Source organism: Habropoda laboriosa, unplaced genomic scaffold (genome assembly GCF_001263275.1).
Source record: "Habropoda laboriosa isolate 0110345459 unplaced genomic scaffold, ASM126327v1 scaffold76, whole genome shotgun sequence".
Lineage (NCBI taxonomy): Eukaryota > Metazoa > Arthropoda > Insecta > Hymenoptera > Apidae > Habropoda > Habropoda laboriosa.
Genome location: NW_017100184.1, coordinates 794809 through 818024, shown reverse-complemented (window position 1 = coordinate 818024; position 23216 = coordinate 794809). Strand labels below are relative to the sequence as shown.

At 33.9% G+C, this 23216-nt stretch overlaps 7 protein-coding genes across 7 annotated transcripts; 4 read left to right on the top strand and 3 right to left on the bottom strand.

The window, feature by feature from the left end:
* The first annotated feature begins 1253 nt into the window (after positions 1-1253).
* Positions 1254-2364, top strand: LOC108579321. The gene is made up of 4 exons (XM_017942828.1): positions 1254-1395; positions 1479-1658; positions 1752-1963; positions 2035-2364. The coding sequence occupies exons 1-4, from the start codon at positions 1254-1256 to the stop codon at positions 2362-2364; spliced, it is 864 nt and encodes a 287-aa protein (XP_017798317.1).
* A 275-nt stretch (positions 2365-2639) lies between these two features.
* LOC108579371 (TIP41-like protein) lies at positions 2640-4496 on the bottom strand. Its single transcript, XM_017942896.1, has 6 exons — positions 4327-4496; positions 3825-4006; positions 3580-3759; positions 3288-3510; positions 3043-3201; positions 2640-2906 (listed from the first exon to the last, which is right to left on the bottom strand). The coding sequence occupies exons 2-6, from the start codon at positions 4001-4003 to the stop codon at positions 2796-2798; spliced, it is 852 nt and encodes a 283-aa protein (XP_017798385.1). The 5' UTR covers positions 4004-4006; positions 4327-4496; the 3' UTR covers positions 2640-2795.
* A 594-nt stretch (positions 4497-5090) lies between these two features.
* LOC108579394 (potassium channel subfamily K member 1-like) lies at positions 5091-7626 on the top strand. The gene is made up of 7 exons (XM_017942921.1): positions 5091-5264; positions 5991-6122; positions 6274-6463; positions 6625-6840; positions 6939-7088; positions 7162-7369; positions 7434-7626. Exons 1-7 carry the CDS (start codon positions 5091-5093, stop codon positions 7624-7626), a joined length of 1263 nt encoding a protein of 420 aa, XP_017798410.1.
* Positions 7627-7842: 216 nt separating this feature from the next.
* LOC108579320 lies at positions 7843-9134 on the top strand. The gene is made up of 3 exons (XM_017942827.1): positions 7843-8069; positions 8700-8872; positions 9020-9134. The coding sequence occupies exons 1-3, from the start codon at positions 8007-8009 to the stop codon at positions 9132-9134; spliced, it is 351 nt and encodes a 116-aa protein (XP_017798316.1). The 5' UTR covers positions 7843-8006.
* A 356-nt stretch (positions 9135-9490) lies between these two features.
* On the top strand, positions 9491-15066 carry LOC108579348 (myb-like protein X). The gene is made up of 5 exons (XM_017942872.1): positions 9491-9747; positions 10442-10681; positions 10762-10914; positions 10997-13677; positions 14927-15066. Exons 1-4 carry the CDS (start codon positions 9634-9636, stop codon positions 13616-13618), a joined length of 3129 nt encoding a protein of 1042 aa, XP_017798361.1. The 5' UTR covers positions 9491-9633; the 3' UTR covers positions 13619-13677; positions 14927-15066.
* A 1065-nt stretch (positions 15067-16131) lies between these two features.
* LOC108579319 lies at positions 16132-18965 on the bottom strand. Its single transcript, XM_017942826.1, has 9 exons — positions 18742-18965; positions 18413-18633; positions 18158-18349; positions 17848-18075; positions 17573-17748; positions 17384-17509; positions 17073-17184; positions 16600-16717; positions 16132-16246 (listed from the first exon to the last, which is right to left on the bottom strand). The coding sequence occupies exons 1-9, from the start codon at positions 18963-18965 to the stop codon at positions 16132-16134; spliced, it is 1512 nt and encodes a 503-aa protein (XP_017798315.1).
* A 137-nt stretch (positions 18966-19102) lies between these two features.
* LOC108579414 (cytochrome P450 4g15) lies at positions 19103-22749 on the bottom strand. Its single transcript, XM_017942944.1, has 8 exons — positions 22694-22749; positions 22258-22498; positions 21959-22156; positions 20805-21057; positions 20397-20604; positions 20117-20305; positions 19794-20031; positions 19103-19720 (listed from the first exon to the last, which is right to left on the bottom strand). Exons 2-8 carry the CDS (start codon positions 22484-22486, stop codon positions 19356-19358), a joined length of 1680 nt encoding a protein of 559 aa, XP_017798433.1. The 5' UTR covers positions 22487-22498; positions 22694-22749; the 3' UTR covers positions 19103-19355.
* Positions 22750-23216: the final 467 nt, after the last annotated feature.

Genomic DNA, 23216 nt, shown 5'->3' with positions numbered 1-23216 from the left:
CTTATCGTACTATTTGCTAATACCGAATGAATAAATAACAAATTGACTTGCGAACTTTCTTCTAATTGCTTGGTTTTCCACGGTATACCGTATACGACTCGTGTCAGTGACCGAAATGTTTATTGAGAAGTGCATACAAAATAGTTTCGATCGAAAAATAAAGAAAGGTTACTTTGCTTCGTAGAAAGTATCCTCGAACGGTTTCCTCTCTATAAAGATGCTAAATTTTGTGTTTGTATTTGGATTATTCGTAAAAGAAGAATAAAGGTGACGCCTAGTGTTTAATTCATGAAAGGTACATGTACGTATGTATTACTACTGGGAATGAGACGTTATTGCTTATCGAAGTAAGCTTGCCTTCGCGAAGAATGGAACGCGGGGGATTCGAGGAATGCGAGGTGCGTGTAACAGGCGTGACCTTCCCAAGGTCAGGCGGTGTGTAAAGGAACAATGCACACGGGACTTGATTCGTGTTAGTCTACTGCGATACAGTACATCTGGTAACAGCAATTACGGTTTCAACAGAAAGAAACGCTGCGTGTTTGTTCCTTCGATTATTCAGCTATCCGTAGATGCAAACACTGCTAACGTAGGTTGGAACTGTCATTCAAAAAACTCAATCAATGCAACCAGTGAATCTTAATAGCAATAAGATAGTGCTTTTGTATATAATGCAATTTTTTCTAGAGAATAAATGTTTATTATTTTATAATAGAAATATAATAAGTCATAATAAACACGCTAATCATATTATAATATCGTCCAAGTAAATATATTTATATAATTGAGTAAAGAATTTAGATAATTTTTTTACGATAATTCTATTCTTTAACTCGTATCGCCCGTAATATTTTTTTAAACCAATGACTGAAGTAGCGCTTCTTGTAATGAAAAAATGAACCAGTGTCAAGGTTAAAAGTGTCAGTGTCAAAATTGAACTTACAACGCACCCTAGTGACAGACGTTAAAATCCAACGTGACTCGGTTAAAATGTAGTTTCGAATCTTTCCAATACTTTTCTATTGGTAATGGAAAAACTTTTCCCGCCAATTATTCTACGGTTTAGCGTTTAAAATAGGGTATCTACGGATTAGATGCTTATTGAATATAGGATTGTAAACAGTTGGCTCATGTGAGAAGTGTTTACTATGAAATAAATAGTTTACGCCGCGGCTGATAAATTTTTAAAGAAGGTGCATTAACAAATTAATGCTAGAAAAATATTTGCATGAAAAAAGTGTATTATTGTAAAAATGTCAAATGCGGTACATTGGACCGATTTACCAAAAGAAATAGGAGAAGATTTTGTTTCGCATGTTGGAGATTATGATTATCCTTTCTACTTGTCTGAGAAAGAGGAGTGGGTTCATTGCAAACGTTTAAAGAAACTTAAAGGTATTGGAATATTTATAATAGTGTTTACTTTCATGTAGGACATCTTACAAATACATTGTTACAACTGTCATAAATTATTTTAGGGAAAGTAAAGATATGTGAACCTTTTTTAATAATGGAATTGAACAGATTTGTGCCTTATCTAGAGGGTAAACATGTCAAATTTCATCCTCTTAATATGCCTTATCTTAAAATAGGAAAAATTGAAATAATGGGATTTGTAATATATGCTTCTCAAGATAGTAGATTTTATGAGTATCATGGTAATATGAACATATACAACAAAACAATTTGCTTTATAATTCTCAGTAAGAGATTACATCTTAAACAAACATTTTAATTAAAAATTTCTGTAGTTGATGATGGAACAGGAGCCATTTCTGTTTATTTCAATAAAAAGCAGTTTGAATTAACTCGTCAGGAGAGAAAAAGAATTGATGAGAAGTATAGTAAAGACGCTAAGAACATAGATATTAAACTATTAAAAAGTCAAACATGTCCAAAACATTTGCCCAAGCCACGTCCCAACTTTAATTATCCTCCTGATACAAGTTTACAAGATATTGCTGTAAGTAAAAAACTTTGTTTTCTAATACAGCTTATGGAAAAAAAAAATATATATTTAATCATTGTATACAGATTTTTGAACATAATTGGGCAATGGAAACGAATAATGGGACTCTAGGTAGAGAAATAAAACGTTGTGATTATATACATGCAATAGGTTATTGTACACTTGATTTTTCGTATGGGGAAAGGCCACATGAAGAAATTACATTTACAAATTTGTCTACAGTAAAGAATACTTTCCTTGCAACTAAAGTTACTTGTTTAAGTGAACATGAATATAATAGAAAGCTTTATTCGTGGTTAAACACTGTTGTTCGAAGAAGATATGATGAAAATTCAAATGAACCTGAATTTATTCCAAAACCTGAAGATTTACAAATGCAAGTAGAATCATCATAGAAATACTTCTCTACTTCATACTTACGGAGGAAATGCAATAATATCATATAATTCTCAAGAAATAAAGCAAGAAAGGATTAATATAATGTTAAATATGTTATTGAAAAAGCATTTATTTAGAATAATTTGTGAATGTTTTATTCATGTGTTATATATCATATAGCAGATTTTTAAAATTTTCAACTTTTCATTAAATACAGTATTCATATACTAATATCAAAGCTTTCATGATGTTCTTCATGATTATTTTACATCTTTTCAATTATTGTGTTGCAGTCAAATTGTAAGAATTTTGCTCAATTATTAGCTATTTCAAACTGTGATACAGTCATATGGAAGTGCAAATTTTAAGTAACAGAACTGTCTGCTTCACTTGTATTGGCTCTAACCGATGTAGCACCAGTTGTTGTTTCCTTAACCCATTCATTATTTTAAACAGATTCCGTTTTATTTGAAGTAATTATTAGTTTATGATACTGACATCCAGTTAAAGGTAAATGTGGAGCTATTTCACTTGGTTCAATAAAAAGTGATGGAGGAGCCTAAAAAAAAGGATAAATTTATAATTTGTGATAAATATATTTATTATATTAGTTTATATATTGCATGATAAAAAGCTAACAGAAGTGATATTGATTTTAATTTTAATGATATTTTTTTTATAAACGAGTTACTTACGCGTATTTCTTCAACTTTGGCTTCCCTTGATGTATACTCTCTCAATAAATAATCTTGACCAAACTCATGATAAATTCGTGTGTCGTTTATCCTCAACATTACACCGTCAATTCTCAAAAAATATCTCAATAAAATGAAAAAACTAGTCGGCATAACACGCTATTAGAATCAATAAATAAAATTAGAATGAATTTCATTTAGATTGTTTCTTTTCAAGTACTTGCATTAGGATTCTATTAACTTACAATTTTTACAGAACACACTGCAATACCATTATCATGAAGTTCATCTTCAAACATTGTTATGTCATGATAAAACAAGATCTTATCTCTTCTCCTTAACTTATCCACATCAATTCGCTCGTTAGTTTCCTGTACTTCAAAGTTAGATATTGTACCAGTATAAGTGGTGGTAAATGTCCAATCAAATGGTTTTAGTTTTTCCTCCAAATATTCACTGCTCTCTGATCTATTTAATAAAGTAATGTATATTTAAGAGTGCTATAATAAAACAGCTAACAAACAAGTCCACACACACCTGGATTCCTTCCAAGCTTCTGCACATGCTAGCTGAATATTAATTTTTCCATTTGAAACAGTTTTCAAAGCATCTAAGGCATTAAATTGTAATGTTGCACCATTCTGATGCTTTAAAGTTAGTATATTGTTTGGAAATACCATATCTGGCATATGTGGTAGTTCTAATGTACGGCTGAAACTATAAAATTAATTATATGATATAAATCTCTTACAGTTGTATAAAGTTATATTTATCTATCATACATGCAAAATTGACAGGGATTAGAATCCTTATTGCCACAGCTGTTTTCACTTTTGGAACATTTTGAATGAAGTATGTGTGATTGTGTGTATTTAATATGCCACGGTGGAAATACATGTTCTTCTTGATTAACAGGAAGACGCAAGATGTCAATTCCACCATGAATTTTCACTGCTGTCATGGCCTAAAATCACATTCAATAATGGAGCATATTAGTACTAAAATAAATATTATTATAAAAACTTATCAATCAATTTTTACTACACATGAGTAGAAATAACATAGAATTATATCTGTGCATAGTTTTAGCACAGATTAAGCAATTTAATAAATGCCAAAATTTTCCATTATGACTAAATTATACATTTCAATGATCATTTATATTATACTATGATTTATAATTTACATATTTTTGTAATAGATATTCATACTTATTTTCAATTTTATTTAACTACCTAACAACATTTTATAACCTGTCATATAGTATGTGTAAGATATACTTACGAGAACTGTGTGCTGAGTTTAGTTATTAAATTACTTTCCAATTAACATCGTAGACCTTATCCTAAATATCTAATGGCTACTGCTACTTTCGCTTCAATTTTTACCCTTTTTGGTTATTGCAAATTTCTCTCGAGAGTAACAATCGCGGTTTATTCGCAGTACTTCGTTACCGACCGTGCACAGAACATATGTGAAAGTACTTGTGTACCTTCTCGGTATAATCATGCACCTTTAGCAAGTTGTTCACTTTTAAAAAATGGCGCTATAGCACGCTGTACTTGAAGCATTTTTAAAGTAAACCAATTTAAATTATAAAATATCTGACCGTCCATGTCAATATGTATTCGGAATAATTTCATTTTTAAGAATAAGAATGAAATGGCCATGAAAAGGGTTCTAGAAATATTAAGTTTCGAAGCATTTAAATTCGTTCAAATTTTCTTTCCTTTAAAATGTCTTTGAAAATATAATTATTGAAGAAACTTCCATAAAATTGAGATAAATTGAACCAAAGAAGAAATACTAGTATTACAGGAGAAGATTCAGTGCTGAACAAGCGCCAAGCACCACTTAAAACATTATACCGATCATCTTCTAAGAGCACCTGACAGAATCGAATTCCGGTTGATGTTTTAAGACCACACTTCCTTTACTCTTCCATACGGAAATAACCGGAGCGATTGTAGAAGATTCGAGCAAAACTCAATCAGTTCTCCTCGAGTATCGGAGGCAGTTACGTGTTTCACAAGACGTGTGTGTTTAAAATGACGACCAAAAAGTCAAATTTATCTGTGGAATTCGCTCAAACAAACAGCATAGAGGAAATCACAGAAACCAAGAAATTTTTCAACGAGGAACATATGCAAAAAATCAAATCGATCGCTGGTCATGTTGGACTTTTGATTACTTTAATGCTTTATACGGCAATAGGAGGTTTGGTAAGTCAAATAAATATGTACTTTTTTTTTTTTTTTTTATAGAAAAAATATATCCTATTTTTTATGAAAAAATCTTTGTGCTGTTATTTAAAAAAAGAAGAGATTTTCCAAATAGTATTGCCTTTTATATAGTAGTATTGTCCGCTATAGAAATTTTACGAATAATCAAAAAATACATCGATAAACTAACGACAAATGTAGTTTGACTGATGTCAAATTTGTCAATGAATATTCCAAATTCATACTCTTTATTTACACGAGTTTACATGGAATGCAATATTTATAGAAATAACAACGCGAGTCTGGATTTCCAATTGGTATCTTTATTTTTAGCAATGGACCAATCGTACGGCTGGATGTGATTGGAACTAACCTTCTTTGTTCAACTTCAAACTGCGTTATTTTTTGTTTGTAATTCTTTTATTCGATTAAATCGTTATCGTCGAAAAAAATTGCAGTCACTGATAATTCTAGAACTTTTTTCTCACAAAAAAATGATTAACGACATTACCGAAATGTAAACCAAATGCGTAAATAAAACGACATTAATCTGTCAACCACTTGAGAGTGAAGAGGTTTACAAATATGCGCATCAGATGTCATTAGCATTAGACAAGAATATTTTTATACTTGAGAACAATATAACAGCAAAAAGAAAGAAAAAGATAAAGAAACAAAAGGAATTAAAACACGTCGATGATCGATACAATTTACTTTAATTGGCAGGTTTTTCGACATGTCGAACTTCCGGTAGAATTGGCGCGTTTGGAAACTTTGCGCGCCAATTTACGCGCAGAACGATATTCATTCGTTGACTCTGTCTCCAATAATACCGATGTCTCAAATTTGCGAACATTGGTGAGTCAATATTTCGAACACTAATTATGCAGCTTCGACCTTCCATTCGAAGTAAAAATGATTTGGAAAATATCGTTAAAATTCAACTTTGAAAATAAGCTAAAACTCTTGAAATGATTGCAAATAATACGATGGCAAAGGATGTTTGCAGGTTAGCGTGAAATTACGCGCTTACGAGGAAGCTGTCCAGGAAGCAGCACAGGGTGGTCTATTGATAAGTTTCGTGACGGATACGATCGATCAAGAAGATCGTGGTACAGCGGATTTACCGCCGATCGTCACTGAAAGATGGAGCGTTCTTCAAGCCATCTTTTTTGCAAGCACTGTTCTTACTACGATCGGTAATGAATCAAAATTAAACGTCTAATTTAAACGTAAGCCTATGTCGACCAAGAAGTCGTGCTTATTACAGTTTCTAATAGAATTGGGTACGAGTTAAATCAATTTTCAATGCACAAAATACACGTGTGATTGTGATATTTAGCTTTTCTCGTTGTTTTAGGATATGGTAACGTTGTACCATCAACTAATGGGGGAAGGATGTTCTGTATCTTGTACGCTTTCGTTGGTATACCTCTGACGTTAACAGTGATAGCCGACTGTGGAAAACTATTTGCCACCGTCGTAGTTGAAATTGCTTTAGCAGTGAAAACGAAACTTCCGTTTCGCTTTTCCTTCTCCTGCATTCCGACGAATTTAGCTGGAAGGCGATCGCTTGGTAACTGTGACTGAAATTATTTCTATACGCGCGAAACTGGTATATATCTGCGGTCGGTCATTATTCTATATTTTATGCATACGTATATTTTCCTGTAGGAGCCTTCGCAGCAATAGGTTTACTTTTTTTATATCTAGCCTGCGGTGCAGGTATGTTCATGTTATGGGAGGATGACTGGGATTTTTTCGATGGATTTTATTTTTGTTTTGTGACCATGACCACTATAGGTTTCGGTGATCTAGTACCGAGTAAGTAGTAAAAAAATCACGTGAATTCTACGACGTAGTAGTTCTTATTGTATACCGTTGTAACATTTTATAGCTGCAAAAAAACCCAAGTACATGTTATTGTGTACTCTTTATATTCTGGTTGGTTTGGCGCTGATGAGTACCATTATTGAGCTCGTAAGGCGGCAGTATGCTCAATCATGGAGAAGACTGCAGAGGCTTAGTGGACCATTGGCGGAGACTATTCGAAGACTTGGTGAACAAGCTGGTGGTGACATGTCTGCACTCCATTCAGATCTCAGGTAATTATTATTGTTATCCAATAAATTATGTTAGATATTTTAAGTAACTATGGTGACATTTTAGGAAAGTTTTAACGGTAATATCGATGCCACGTTTAAAATGGTCAGCTTCTCTTAATCGAGAAGGCACGAAGGATCAAGAATGGGAAGAAGCTGTAGAGGCTGTGCTTCGCGATATCGCTGCGAACGTAAATAACAGTAGTCAACCGAAGAAGAAACCGATAGTGCAAATTGTCATTTACGAATCGAGTGTTTGACCGAAACGAAGATTTATGATTCTTTCTAATTTTCAACGTACAGCTGTATTATTTTTTTTTGTTTTGTTTTATCAGAAAAAATCATATATATTTTTGTGATATTCGGTGTAATTTAAACACATCTGATTTTGCCCGCGTATAAACTGCGCGCGTCGATACATAAAACCGCGAATGCGCAGAAACCGACAAGCCCGTGTGAGTTCGATCAGTATTCCAAATGTTGGACTGAACAGATCGACGAAAACAATTCGCAGAGAAGCAGTTACTATATTTAGAAGTCGCGGTACCGTAAGAAGCAGAACAGAGGACGTTGTTCTGTGTTCGTTGTCAGGTTTTCCGGTGTCGTCTTTGATTCTTAAATCAGTGATAATTCGGGCCCAATGGTCCTAATCATGCAAAACAGAACCGAGAAACCCTCGGCTATTGTGTGCATCGCATATCGTGTGCGTATTTAAATAAAATCACCTCTATAAGAAGATGCAATTGCAGTGGTGCAATGCAATCGCACTTGACAGTTTTATGTTAGGAAAAATTCACGTATATATTGTACGTGTGTACTGTTTGAAGTCAATCGGATGGAAATAACGTGTACCATACGAAAGGTTAATTGACAATAGGGGAAATAAATATTCGATGAATTTTTTAGCGGAAATAATGTTATTTTTAAAACAATGATTTATCACATGTATGTAACTGTCTATAATGAGTCTTTTAGAACTATTTATCACTTACGTAAGTTATACATATAATGCACTGCAACGACTGAATTTGTGTATAAACATAATTGATCTTAGATATTTCTTAAAATACAGTCTGTACATGTGTTCCTACGTTCACTGAAAGTACTATAAAGGTGTTCTAGCTCTTACATCACGCCACCCACGTGTATTCACGTGTATTATTTCGCGCGTAACGTTTGAATTCGTTAAAGTATAATTCGATATTATAAATCATTGCCTAATATACGAGAAAAATATTCTGTCGATGCGATTATCTGTACTACGAATTCTTTTCATATACCAATGAACAGAAACAGAGTTGATCAAATTTTTCACTCAATTTTCCTTGTTTAGCAATTGAGTATAATGACCGGGATTAAAGATCCAACCGAAGAACCGAAGGTGGAACAAATAAAACAAGAAAATAAAGAGATGAGTGCTATTGTAAAAAAAGGTTTCACGGATTTAACAAATGTCTGCATGCAAGATTTTTTCGAGTTCTCGAGAGGCATGACGGAATCTTTCAGGTGATCGACTGTACAATCAGTTTATAGATTGAAAGTGTTTTATTTGTTGCATATCTTTATTTACTAATTTTTTCTTTATAAATAACAAATTTATAATTAGTTATTTAATAAGAATTATTTTAAAATGATACTTTCTCTACTCCTCAGGTCAATGTTAGATGATTTAAAAGATCGCTTCGAACAGTTTCGTGAACAAAACAAATCCATATTTGATTTATTTTCACTGTCAAATCTACAAAAATGGATTCAACGTGAACAATAAGTTAGAAGTATAGAAATATTGATGTTTTTTGATAGATTCTTGTTTTATTAATATACTATGTGTATGTATGTGTATACATATGTATATATATATACATATATACATGTATATATACATGATAAAAGAAAGGTGTTATGTATGTTTTTGAACTCGTAAAATTACTTTAATAAAAAATACTCAAAAAAATTGAAAGACTTACAAATCAATTGATTCCTATTATCCACGATATTTTGGTTGGTAAACAAGTAACATTCAAAATCTCAACGTACGAATGGGTGGAGGACATTTTTCTTTGATGATACTCAAGGGTCGAACGCATACGCCATGTTAGCTTTGTGTAGTATTACCGCCAATGTATTGCGTTGCAATACGTTTGTTACTGGATACGTAACCGCCAAAAAATTGAACGTTATTGTGTAGGTTAAATCAGTTGTACTGATACTGAGTGTGGTTTAGTTAATATATAATTCGGACTTTTTGTTAATTTTGGTGTTCCATTATGCCAGAATCATACTGTTTTCTCTGTGCCAGTGATGAAGGGGTTTTCTTAGACATTACGGCGGACAACAAACAAATATTTCAAGAACAATTTCAGATCTGCTCACTTGCTAAGGTAGTTTTATCGTACAGATACACATATGTACCCAGAATCGCATATCTGGTATTAAGTTTTGTTCGAATTCTATAGTTCTAAAGAGTTAAATTTGCTAGAATAGGTCTGAGCGTGCGTCGATATCTGTGCACATTGAATAACGTAAATATTCAAATAAAAGAGTATGTTTAAGTTCGAATCTGCAGTACTTCTCTAGGATTTAGTTCCAAAGAAAGAAAAGGTGCTATTAGTTTTAGTAACATGGCACCTACTGTAGATAATTTTTATACAAAATGTATTCAGTCCAAACAACGCAGTAAAGGTTATGTAAAACGATATTTGATTATTACAATTGAAAGAAATTTTAATAGCATAAAAACAACACTGTTTTTACTTGTAGACTTCAGAATATCCTATTTAATTGTAATGTTCAACAATATAACGATATTTTAAATTATGTTTCAAGTTGTAATATTTAAGTTGCTACTGTGTGATGTTGTTTTGAGGATGTATTGAAATCAAATGTATTCTTTTATCAAGTAGTTTAAATTTGAAGTGGCATTAGTTCTGTGACATAATTTTCTTTTTCCAATATAGAGAATTATAAATTGTTATCAATTAAATGTAAACATATAATGTTGAATTTAAACATACTCCATTAATTATATATTTGTTGTATTTTTACTGCCATATTCATTGGTTATTATACATATAGGTATTTACAATAGAGCAATTGCCAACCAAAATTTGTCACAAATGTGCATATGAATTAAGTCAATGTAGCTCTTTTTTACAAAAGCATAAACATGCTATAGAAAAAAAGGCATATGCATGTAAAGAGTTCTGTAGTTTCTGTCTGGAACCAGCAAAAAACCAATTCATTTTTGATCTTAGTAAAGATAAGGCTTTACAATACAATTCATTGGATAAAATACAACAGCTTTTTAATTATGAGGTAAGAATTATCCGACACTGATGTAAACTTTAATTATATTTACTAATTATAATACTTCTTACATTTATTATAATTTGCAGCCTGAAAAAACTTATGAAGATTATAAATTTATATGCTTATCTTGCCGATACATATTGGATGTATTGTTAGATTTAAAAAATGTATCTAAAGAAACTGCAATCATATTGAATGACAGTGACTGTGAAGAAATAGATTATGCAACTTTTCCTAAGGTAATGTTTTCTAGCATATTACATTATGTCTATAAAATGTGTATTGTTCTTGTTTTGTAATAGCATTATTTTGTTTTTTTAGGTAAAAACTATTGTTGTAAATCGCAAAACTACCATCACTGAATCTGCTAGAACAAATTTAAACACATTATCAGAGTCACATAATAATTTGGTCAAAATGATACGTACAAGATCTCAAAATAATAAGTTGCGTAATAACAACTCAAACACAACATCAAAATTGGGAGTTTGTAATAAGTGTCATAACTCTATTAAAAATGAGGATGACATGTATAAGATTCACAAAACTGGAGATACAGTATGCAAAAGTTGTTGGAAAAATATGAACATTTGTACAAGTGAAGCTGAAATCCAAGTGCAACAAAATGTTTCAGAAACCAAACTTTGTACAGTTTTCTTAAAAGATGTTTTGAAGGACACTGATATAAAGGAACAAAAACTCTACAAAATTAACGAGGATGATGTAGGTAATAAGACATATGTTGTAACAGGCCAAAATGTGACAAATGAAAATAAACCTGATAAAGTAGTTAAGGATACACGAAGACAGGGTCAAAAACGTTCTCTCAGAAGTGTAAAACTAGAAAACGAAGACATTAATGACAAAGACATAGGACCAAATAAGAAACATAAATCTGATGAAAAAGAAGCGAGTAACACAGATTCAAAAGAAGAGTCACTACCTCGAACGCGAAGGGTTAGGCAACTTCAACAGAAAAATAGTACTCATAGCGCTACTCAAAGTTCAGATTCAGATTCTTCTGTATCAAGAGTCACAAGAAAAGGTCGAAGAGTTCTAACCAAACATAAACTAGCAACTGGCTCATCTTGGTCTGATGCAGATGTTGACAATAGACAGGATCGTAAAAAACTAAAAACCATTTTAAAAGGTATTCCTATAGCAAAAAGTATACAGGTAAGCGACGTATCATCATCAAACGAAGATGTTATGTCACGAAAAAAGCGACTGAGATTTACAAGCGCTTCACCTACTATGATAGACGAAATTCAGGATAATAAAGCACTGGAAAGCAGTGCAAGAAAGGTATCGACACGTAAAATAAAAAACTTATCTGGACAAAGTCCAAAACTGTCAATGGAAAAAATAGAAGAATCACAGTCTGAATCTGATCATAAAGAAGTTATATTTGACACTAAAACATATGTTTGTGATGAATGTGGAGCCAGTTATGAAAATAAGCTTTTAGGTTTAACACACAAATTGTCGCATTATAAGCAGCCAACGCTAAAACTACAGAAATTAAGTGAAGAAAGTTCAGTAATAGAAAAAGAATCAGGCCCAAGTGAACCAGTAGATAATCTATCAGAAGATCCGTCTGAGAGTATAGCACTTATGGTTGAAGATGATGAGGAAGAATCAGTGGAACATGCAAAGAATTTGAATGAAAATAATTTTACGGACATTAGTAGTAATGAGGAAAGCAAAATATGTTCTCCTAGAAAAGAAGCAGTAGAAGATGCTGTTGACGTGAAACTTGTCATGAAAGAATCTGATGATGATCAGCTTCATAAAACTCAGAAAGAAGGAGAAGAATTGCAAGCAGATGAAGATGTAGAAATGAATGTTGCTAGCTCGTCGACGCAAAATGAAAATGAAGTTACGAAAGATGAGGATATACAAAAAGAAAGTAAAGAAGACGAGAATGTGAATTTAGAGGAAAATCTGGATACTTCACAAAGTTTTACTGAACATAAACAAAAACAGCATAAAGAAGAAGAAGAAGAAGAAGAAAAAGAAAAAGAAGAGAAAGATGAAGAGAATGAGCAAGACGGTAATAAAGATAAGCTAGATGAAGAGGAAATAGAACAAGTTGTTTCGTTAGGCAATATCAACGAAGACCACGGAGAAAAAGATATAGAAAAGAAGGAAGAAATGGAGAGTACAAGTAAGACAATGGAAGCAGATAATGATAGAACAGAAGAAGAAGAAAATGATAGGACACAGGAAGAAGAAAATGATAAGACACAGGATGAAGAAAATGATAAGACACAGGATGAAGAAAATGATAAGACACAGGATGAAGAAAAAAATAATAGTAAAGATATTAAAGAAGGGGAAGGGCAAGATATTGAAAAAGAAGAAGAACAACATGTAAAGACAACTGATAAAGACACTGAAGAAGAAGATACAGTGTGTGAAAGTTTAAATAAATCCATTAAAGATTCTGCTGATAGTACTGTAAATGTAGATGAGGTAGATTCCGTGAAAGAAGTTGAACAAGAAAACACTGAGATGAAAGAAGTAGATAGAACGATCGATGATGCTAGTAATTCGAAAGAAACTAGTGAACAAAAATCGCCTAGAAGTACGCAAAAAGTAAAATCACCGGGTGAAAATATAATACAAACAAAAATAAATGGCTCGCCTAAACAGTCGAAAGTTTTAGAAGAGATTGAGTTAGTAAACGAAATGGATAATTCAAGAGGAGCAAAGTCAACAAGTGATTCCGCTAATGCCGTGGCGGAAGTATTGCAAGAAGTTCTTGATTTAGCAAACGCAGAAGTTCGAAAACGTCAAGAGGTTATTGGTACAAATGCCGAAAATGACACCATCGAATTGGAGACTTTGGAAAACATATCACGTGAAATAAATAGCACCATTGATATGCCATGTCTGAAAATAAACGATGACGATAGTACGGACGTTGTTTGTTTGGAGTAACTTGTATATTATGAAAGTTTTTCTACAAACATTGAGTATAATTTTTAGTATATATAAAGGTAAAGTTTTACTTGCTTTTATTATTTACAACGTTTATCGCATGATTAATTCACGTTTACACCTGAAACGTAACAAAAGTATCGCGCTGTTTGCATCCTACGTCGAAAAGTACTGCCGCATTGGGCCACAAAGTGCACATTCTACCGTAGCGTGTCATCAGATTTATTGAAATTTCTATTTTCATAAGTGTTACAGAAACTTTTTTTTGTAAAAAATTGAACAAAAACCCTGCACATAATCAGTTTTACCTTTGTTTCGTGTTACTTCCAAACAGTTGTATTCAATGAAAATGTCCGAAATAAAATTTTTGGCATATTTCGACATCAACTGAAAGATTTCTGTAGTAACCCGTGGCACGCAAACGGTTAATTGTTGGTTCAAACTCCAATAAAATCCACAATCGTAGTTTGTTTCTCAGAGTATTAGCACCCTTATCATTTCATTGAATACTGTCTAACAACCCAACAGAATTGTAAACTTTTTCAAACTTCTTCTTTGAAATGAAAGACTGGAGAAATAAGGATTCAGTTAGTTTTATTTGTGAATTGTTTTTTTTTTTACTAAGATAAACAGAAATACTATCTCCATGGAAAGTATTGAACAAATTTACTTTTAGGTATTAGGCGGTAATCACTTAATTCTGCTGTAATCTATTTTTACAATTTTCATTATTAAGTTTTAGCGATAAATATTATCCGTTTAAAGTATTAAATATTGAAAATTTACCCATTATTGGAGATTAATTTATATTGTACAAAATATATGAAAAATTGTTTTTAGTGGTACAAATACCACGTGAAATACAATTCATGTGATTATTCACATAACATACTAAAATGAAACATTTTTAAGCAAAAGGAGACTTTACTATGTGTTCTCATGTATTCTGAAACATGAATTGATTAATCTTTTGTGTGCAATGTAATTTCAGACTATTACTAGAGACTTATTACGGATATTTTTTAGTACAATTAATTTTTAGCCTCATTTACTTCTTTCAGTTTGCTTCAAGTTGTTTGAATTTGTTCAATTTTTAGCAGATATTACATTTTAGTACTGTATAAACTGATCTTAAGGGCTAAAAATTAAGTGTATAAATAAACAGAATCAAAGTAATCTATTTCATATTTAAAGTAATTTTATTATGATGGTTTTTACCTTGTATGTAATAGAAAAGTTATATAAATTTTTTACTATACAGGGTACAGCAATAATTCTGATCCCTTTGAATATTTCTGTTGTTTTTAGATATATGGGAAAACTTGAAGGAGGCCATAATATGTGGTAATAATAATCTTTTTATAAATGGAGGGTCTTGGAGGGTAGTGCAAAGGATGTTTAGACGGTTTCAACGACCCCTAATACAAGGTCATTCGATAATAAACAAAAGAGTGTGCAACAAATCTAACGTTACAATAGATGTTCGAAATGGTGCCCGTTTGGAAGCCCGTACACTTCTTATTACCTCTGGATTCATTGTGGCACATGTTGCAATAATTTTACGTACCTTTCTTCTGGCGTTATCGTCTTTTCACGGTACGTAATATTTTTTAATGTTCCTCATAGAAAGAAATCAAGTAGTATTACATCACGTGAACGAGTTGACCCAAAACGTCCTACCCATCGATTCGAAAAATTCCTATCGAATGTAGCTCTTGCTGTACATGCATAATATACTTCAATGTTCAACTGTGTTCAACATTGCTGTACGTGCATAATATACTTCTATGTTCAACTATGTTCAACATTGTTCGATGACTAATACAGGAAGAATATTACAAGGTATTAAACAAAGACTTATTGTAGTATGTATCACAGTCAAGTCGGAAGTGATAACAAGTGCACGGGTTTCGACAATTCGACGATTTGTAAACAGGCACCACGTCGAACATCTATTATATAGTAAGATTTGTTGCTTACTCTTAGAATTGGTTACAATCGTTTGCACTACCAGGAACAAGAAAAGACGGCAAGCAATTTAAAAAAATGTTGGTGACCCCCTTCGCACCGTATTCATTTGTAAACAAAGTTTCTCGATATCTCTAAAAATAACGGATATATTCAAGGTGAGCAGAATTATTGCTGCACCCTGCATAACCTTGGCAAACTTTTCAGTAAACAATAGTTATATTGTAGAAAAGAACACTATCGACTGCATTAACAATGTAGTTCATATATATTATCGTTGTTTGTTTTACCTGTCAGATATTACTTTTTGTATCCTATATTTATATGTATAGTTTTTACGCAACCATACTTATAAGCTCTCCGATGGTACAATTTAAATATGAGACTAATTTTGCGCAAGTCGTGATTTACCATGGTTTAACGAGGAGATATGCAAACGTTTTAATATTTAGATGTAAAGTTTCACAAGTATAAATTGAAATAAAGAAACAGAAGGAATACTTGTACAATAAATTTTATTGACTGCAATTGCTGCATGTGAATTTTTAAGGTCGTGACATTGATCGATCATTATCCATTGCATAGGATAGCGATGATGACAGTGTGTCTGAATTTTCATATTGAATTTCCATGTCGGATGTGACGTCTGAAACATTCGTTGTAAACGTATAATAAAATATTAGTTTACTATATAATACAACAAAAAAGAAAAGACAATTTGTAGGATTACTATTTACATGAATGCATTCTTAAAGGTTTAATATCTTAAATAAATGTCTTCTATATGTTTAGAAATAAAAACAATGGTGGCCATCGTAACATAAGAGTCAGTATGTTTGTGTACATACATTTCATGTAATAAAAAACTTGAAGAGAATATATGTAGTGTGCATATAGGATAAGCACATATAAAAAAAAATAATTGACACAAGAAAACACGATCGCGTTGTGTAATATGGTAATGTGCGAGAAGTAAAGAATAGATTTTAATTCGATCTTTACTACTATGTGTTTCCTCAGTCCAAAAGGGCTCTCTGCGACTTTTCCATCGACAGAGTTTCAACGTTGCGTTTTTATCGTACTGGCCACATCGCAACAGTAAATGAATATACTTGTCAATCCTCTCTTGCCCTTTAAAAAGAAAGTTATGAGATGTTTTATTTTGACCAAGGCCTGCACTAATAAAACGAAAACAAAAGGAAAACAATTGTATAAGTGTTTGTATTTATAGAGCAATTAAGCAAAGTACGATTTGTGTTATATAAACATTTATAAATTGTTCAAATATGTAAGATAGAATAAATAGTAGCTGTATTTCTACATACTTCTGTTTATAGTAAAAATAGTTTACACTTGCAGGCAAACTGTACATCCTTTTTTTTTTTTTTTTTTTATTAAAATGGTCAGATAAGCATGACAGTTGTACGCACAAGTCAACATACAGTGATTATATAGTAGATATAATATTTGAAAATATAAAAGAAACCTTTAGAAATTCCTGCAATACTTCTTGCGCGGTCAGCGTCACAAGAGAGGTCAAGCCTATTGTATAGACTGAGAGCAGTTTCCAAGTGAACGGTAGACAGATGCAATTTTCCCTAAAACATTATATTACCTTTAATATTTTGTTTCATACATAAGCACCGCATAGTTTTATTATTTAACGAAGTTTTTCGTATAGTACAATAGCTGTTATTATTACACATTTTTGTAATGTTTTTTATTGTAATTGTGCAGTCCATTTTTTTGTAAACAATGTAGAACAGCAATTTCTTTTGTTTAATTATTAATATATACCTGACTTAAATAATGTTCGCCAGTATAATAATGCGCGTCAGCGAGTTTCTGGATCAATCCGAAATCTTCAGCATTTTCTCTGCACATTCGCAAATGTTTTTCCGTATGATCATTCTCGTTCAATTGCTGCACGCGTAAAAGCAAGTGTCATTCATATTTCAATAGGTTATAGTATGGTAATTTAATTACTTTATATGCAAAAGCTAATTCCATGTGTGCGTTGCAAATACCCTCGATGTCAGAAATCCTCTTCGCGATGGCTAACAACTTTGAAAAACTTTGTAGCGCCATTTTAATATCACCCACCGCGACGTAAGATTTTCCAAGCTCGTAAAGGGTTTCATTCACATACTCAGCGTTCTCAGCTATTTTTATTCCCATTAAGATTAAACTCAACGACGTTTTTTCGTATCTTTGCATTCACGTAGAATCCACAGTATACGTATAACATAAATAGAGTTTACCATTGTTAGCCCTTTCCAGTGCTTCGATACAGGCGTTCAGAGCAAAATTAGGCTTCTCAGTACGTTCCTTGCGGGCGAGAATTAACAAAGCTTTATAGAGAAGAACGTTTGTCTCTTTGAAAATGGAATTTTGCTTTACTCCCAGTTTTTTCGACGCGTTCCATATTTGATTTTCCGAAACTTCTCGCGCCTTATTTAGATACTCTAAAGCTTCCTTTGGATTCTGCACTAATATAAATTTTTCTTTTGTACAATCAAGAGCATAATTGTTAGAAAGTGGTAACGAGAGAATCTGAGAATTACTACGAACGTTCGTGAAAGAGAAATCGACCGTACAAGTAGCGTATCAGTGTGATTGTTTGACCATTATCATGCTTAATCAATTCTGCAGCCGAAAGTGCAGTTTGATAGAGACGTTCGGTTACCCACCACCATTCCCACGTCTTCGATTGAAAGAGTAGAGCAGTGTCTAGTAGTGATATAGCTTGTGTAACATAGTCACCTGTATAAATGATTTGTTTGGTTAATCGATTCAGTTACATATATAATAGATCGGCGTTCATACCCTTCCTCTTGCCCATTTCAGACGTGACCAATCCATCTTTCAGACAATTTATAAAATCATTTTGATTTTTCAAATACGCTTTTTTCCACATTACCATTCCAGGTGTCTTATTTGCAATTTTTTCATCCATCTCTAGAAGTTCTTTGATGTAATAAAATGCTTCCTGATAACCTTGTTCTTCAAGTTCGAGAAGAATCGCCTCGTGATAGGGCATATGAAATCTACTTGGAAAATTACAATAGATAAAAAAGTGCATTATATTATGACGATATTAAAATGAAATATATTCGATGTGAATTTTTCTGAAGGTTAAATATAACAATAATAACCTTCTCACTTCGATAGGGCTTAGCTCGGGTAACGCGGCTTTTAAATCTGCTATAACTTTATTTATCTCTTTGCCATGAGCTTCAGGCAATGTTTTCAATCGTATCGGACGATTCCCAATATATTCACTGCTGTTACTATCTGAATTATTCAACCATTCTTTACAATCCTTCTTTAAAAATTCTACTACATTATACTTTTTCTCTTGCCTATAATTCATTGTCATTGTATGAAAAATGTTCCTTCGTAACCTCTCGTTAACAGTGACCAAAAAGTTTCCTGCTATTGTAAATACAATGAAATGTAATTAGAACGGAAGGTGAAAAGGGTTTGGGAACAGTAGTATTAAAAGTTCAATAATAGTTTCAGATTTCGCAACGTTACGGTTGCATAATTTATTGCATAAGATAAATATCAAGGTAAGTAGTAAATACGTGTACACCTAGACGCGTTACACGCCGATGAAAATATACATTTATGCGCACTAAAAATTTGACAGGCGAGCTTTCTGCGCATGCGCGTGCAGTATGGCTTCTACGTGCGTGCGCGGGAAGCCCGCCAATTGTGTTTGTTCATTTATTTAATAAAAATTTTTATATAAATCTTCCTTGTACATTTATGCGGTGGCGGCTACCTGTTTCCTTGGTTCCAGCTTGATCTTGAAACCATCGGCCCTCTTCAGAATAATATCAGCTTGTAGCCTGAAGTCTGATTCTTTGACGTCGGACTTCACGCGGAAATTTCTGAGAATCGTCGAAAGGACGATCTTCAGTTTCAGCATAGCGTATTTTCGGCCTACGCAGGATCGTGGTCCAGCAGAGAATGGCACGTACGCGTAGTAGTGACGATTCGCGGTGTTTTCTGGCAAGAAGTTGTCAGGGTTGAAGACGTCTGGGTCAGGATAAATGTGTGGCTGTCTGTGTAGCTTGAAGGTGCCAATGACGACTGTGCAACCGGCTGGAATGGTGTAGTCTCCGGATGCTGCAATTTTTCAGAGTTTTCTTTTTAAGTAAATCTTTGGACAGAAGAGAAACGGCGAAGAGGTAGTACTCACCCAATTTCAAATCTGTCTTGATTTCACGAGCGATGATTGGCACAGGTGGGTACATTCGAAGTGTTTCCAAAAGGCAACGTTCGAGATATTTCATTTGCAATGTATCTTGGAAGGTGGCGGGCCTGTCACTGTCACCGAAGATCTCGTCCAATTCTTGAATCACTTTCTCCTGAATGTCAGGGTGGCAGCCCATCATAGCGAGGAAGAAACTAGATCCGGAAGCAGTCGTATCGTGACCCTGTATTTAAATACACCCATTTCATTTTTATTACTCGACAATTCCAACAGTCGGTAACATGAAAAAAACTCATTGGAAATTTTACCTCAAACATAATCGTGTCTACTTGTTCCTTCACTTCCTGATCGTTAACGACAACACCATTTTCTCCAGCCTCGATCAAGAGATCAAGGAAGGCCTGTCTCTTCTTCTCACCAACATCGTCGTCAACGTCGAGATCGTCTTTAAGACCGACAGACTGACCAAACGAAACGCCCTCTACAGTAGTATTAGACTGAAATTGAGTAAAATAACGTTTAACGATAACCTATGTTTTACCTACAAAATCGATTAGTAATCGATTAATAAATCGATTTGATTGTTACTTTAAGATCGGTCTTCTGAGCAGCTGTGTCGATGATGTTACGCTTTCCACTTTTGTACTCTTCCTTCTTGCGTTGAATAACTTTTTTCGTCAATCCGTGAATGATCTCGAGCAGTTTGATCTGGTTCTTACCGTATTTCGTCAGGTTGAACAGCCAGTCGGGTCTAAGCCATACTTTCGTGTGACGAAGATGTAAGATGTCGCACATCCTATGAAGAAAAAAAACCATCGTAACTATTAACTATTCTAAAAAGAAGAATAAAAGATAGAACGTATATTTATGACTGTATTCCAGTGGTTATGCAACACCGATTATAGCTCATACAGCACGTGCACATTGAAATATTAGCGAACTTTCTCCGGTGGAAGAAAACGTTTGCGTAAGATGGACGGAAAAATGGTCACGTACTTCATCACAGCCATAGCGTACTCGAATCCACTACGATCTTGCGTGGACTTGGACACACCCATGGCAGTTTCCAGGAGAATTTCAACGGTCATCTCGGACATGTAATTATGACAATCGAATTCTTTGTTGCCTTCCTTGCGCATTCTCTCCACCACAGCGCGTGAATTCGCGTTGAACAGATCGATGAAACTCTTCAGCACGTTCAAGTGGAAAGTTGGTGCGATCAGTTTGCGATGACTACGCCATTTCTGACCTGTAATACGATTAAATTGCTTTTCAGTTTGAACGAGAAGTTACGAGGAAAGATTTCAAACGGTACAAGTTTCGGAAACATTCTTCGAAGAGGTCTTGGAAAACGGAACAACGAGAGAACACGTTTCAAACAGTTCGAGGAAAAAGTGAGCAGAAGACAGCAAAGAGTTAGGATCGTTGGTTAAGTAACAGGCTCTTTTGCACGAGAGAAAGAGTAAAACGCAGAGAGCACTCTTGACAGGTTTCTTTCCTGTTCTCTCTGCATTTTACGTCAACCGCATTGCTGTAAAATTATATATTACGTGGATTCTTGCGGTATTTGTTTAAAAGCCTTACGCTGCTGTAATGAACTTAACGAGTCTATAAGAAAAAAAATGTTATCGTAACGGAGTAATACCAACGAAGTTACGAAGTTGAATTCAATTGCTTTCTTCCTGTACTTTCAGCGTGCGTTCGTTCGTGATGGAAATGTCCTTCCTGATCGAAGGAAACGGTGAAGGGTGTGAAGAAAGTTTCACTGCAGTGCGATGCACGCGTGCCTATTTCGCCGATTACACGCGAACTCGTTACGTGCATGCATCTCTAGAGTTCTGTTACGTGGACGAATTAAACGCCAGAGAGAGTTTAGTCGAGGAGAAAAAAAGGGCTATCTCGACAGCGAGAAAGTTACGATAACAGTGCACGCTGCATCGTGAAACTGCATCCCTCCTCTTTGGCGGGAGAACTGCTTTCCTTTCTTCCGACTTTATCTCGCTGAATGTTCGATCGTAACGTTTCCATTTCTTCCAGTAAAATCAAGCGAAATGAAACGGCATAGTAAAAGTTATATTGCTACGAAGAGATTATTTACTTTCTGTCTTATTATCGTTTTTAAATTGGTTTGTCAATGTAGTGAAACTTACCAGTAGAGATGAGAAGACCATTGCCAAGCCATGGTTTGAAGAATTTGTACTCGGCAGACTTGTCGATGTACACGTGACTTGAGAGAATCACTTCAACGTCACGTGGGTCAACCAAGAAAACGAGCAGTTTGGGACCAATCCAAATCCTGATAACTTCGTTGTACTCGAAGGATTTCTCGTATACGTTCTGGAAGATGGCTGCAATAAAGAAAGTGAAACAAAGATATTATTCGATTTAAGTTACGCTAAATTATAATGTCCTTATCGATGAAATATTAGAAATCAAACTGTTTCCTTACTGTCAGAACTTCCGAGGAAGTCAAGAGCGTTACCAATGATGGGCAACGCTGGTGGACCCGGCAGTTTTTCCGCAAGTTCCAGCATATGACGTCTAGAGATTCTGAAGTAGATGAAATAGAGGACTAGGACAGGGACAAGAAGGGTTAAGAACACGGTTGATGCCGCGAATCCGGAGGCCGCAGGGGCCGCCATTGATCCGGCTACCAATTCTGGTCCAGCCGCAGACATTGTTCGTATTATCTGAAAGTAAAGTGAAATGGTAATTGTACTTTTGGTCACGTTGTCACAAAGAAAAAGAAACGATCACTTGTAACTTTCACAGCACTCTGAATTTCAAAAATGAAGAACATTTGAAGAAGACAGTTGGATCTTCACGAGTAGAGGAAGGAAGTATTAGAATTGTCGCGTTTGACGAAAAAGAGAAACACCACCCACCTTTTTTTTTTTTTACCACCTATGCGATGAGTTCTTGTCGATGAACCACCGCCAAACTGATTTCCCAACTTCGTGCGATCTCTTTTATAACCAGGCCTTTCTACGACCACCACTACTTAAACAGAGGTTCGCGACACTAATTAATAGCTGCGCCATGCTTCTATTGGAATCGATAATTACTTCTACTCATATTCTTCTTTGCATTTTTTCCCTCCATTTATTGTATTTTTCTTATCCTTTCTTTCTCATTTATGCGTAATTTTCATAATTAAACAACGACCTTTGGTTATACGCGAATTTATATTTCATATATTTCATATTGATATCTACTTTCGCAAAAAATGAAAACCTTTAAAAAAAAAGAAATGTAAACTGATAAGATTCTATTGAAAGTTGAGATATCCTGAAGAATGGTATAATAAAAACGGTGGCTGCTATTCATTGATGCATAGAAAGAAAGCGGTATACAGATTTCTCCGATATGTTATCATAATATGTATCTATATTAATTTTTGTTAGAAGC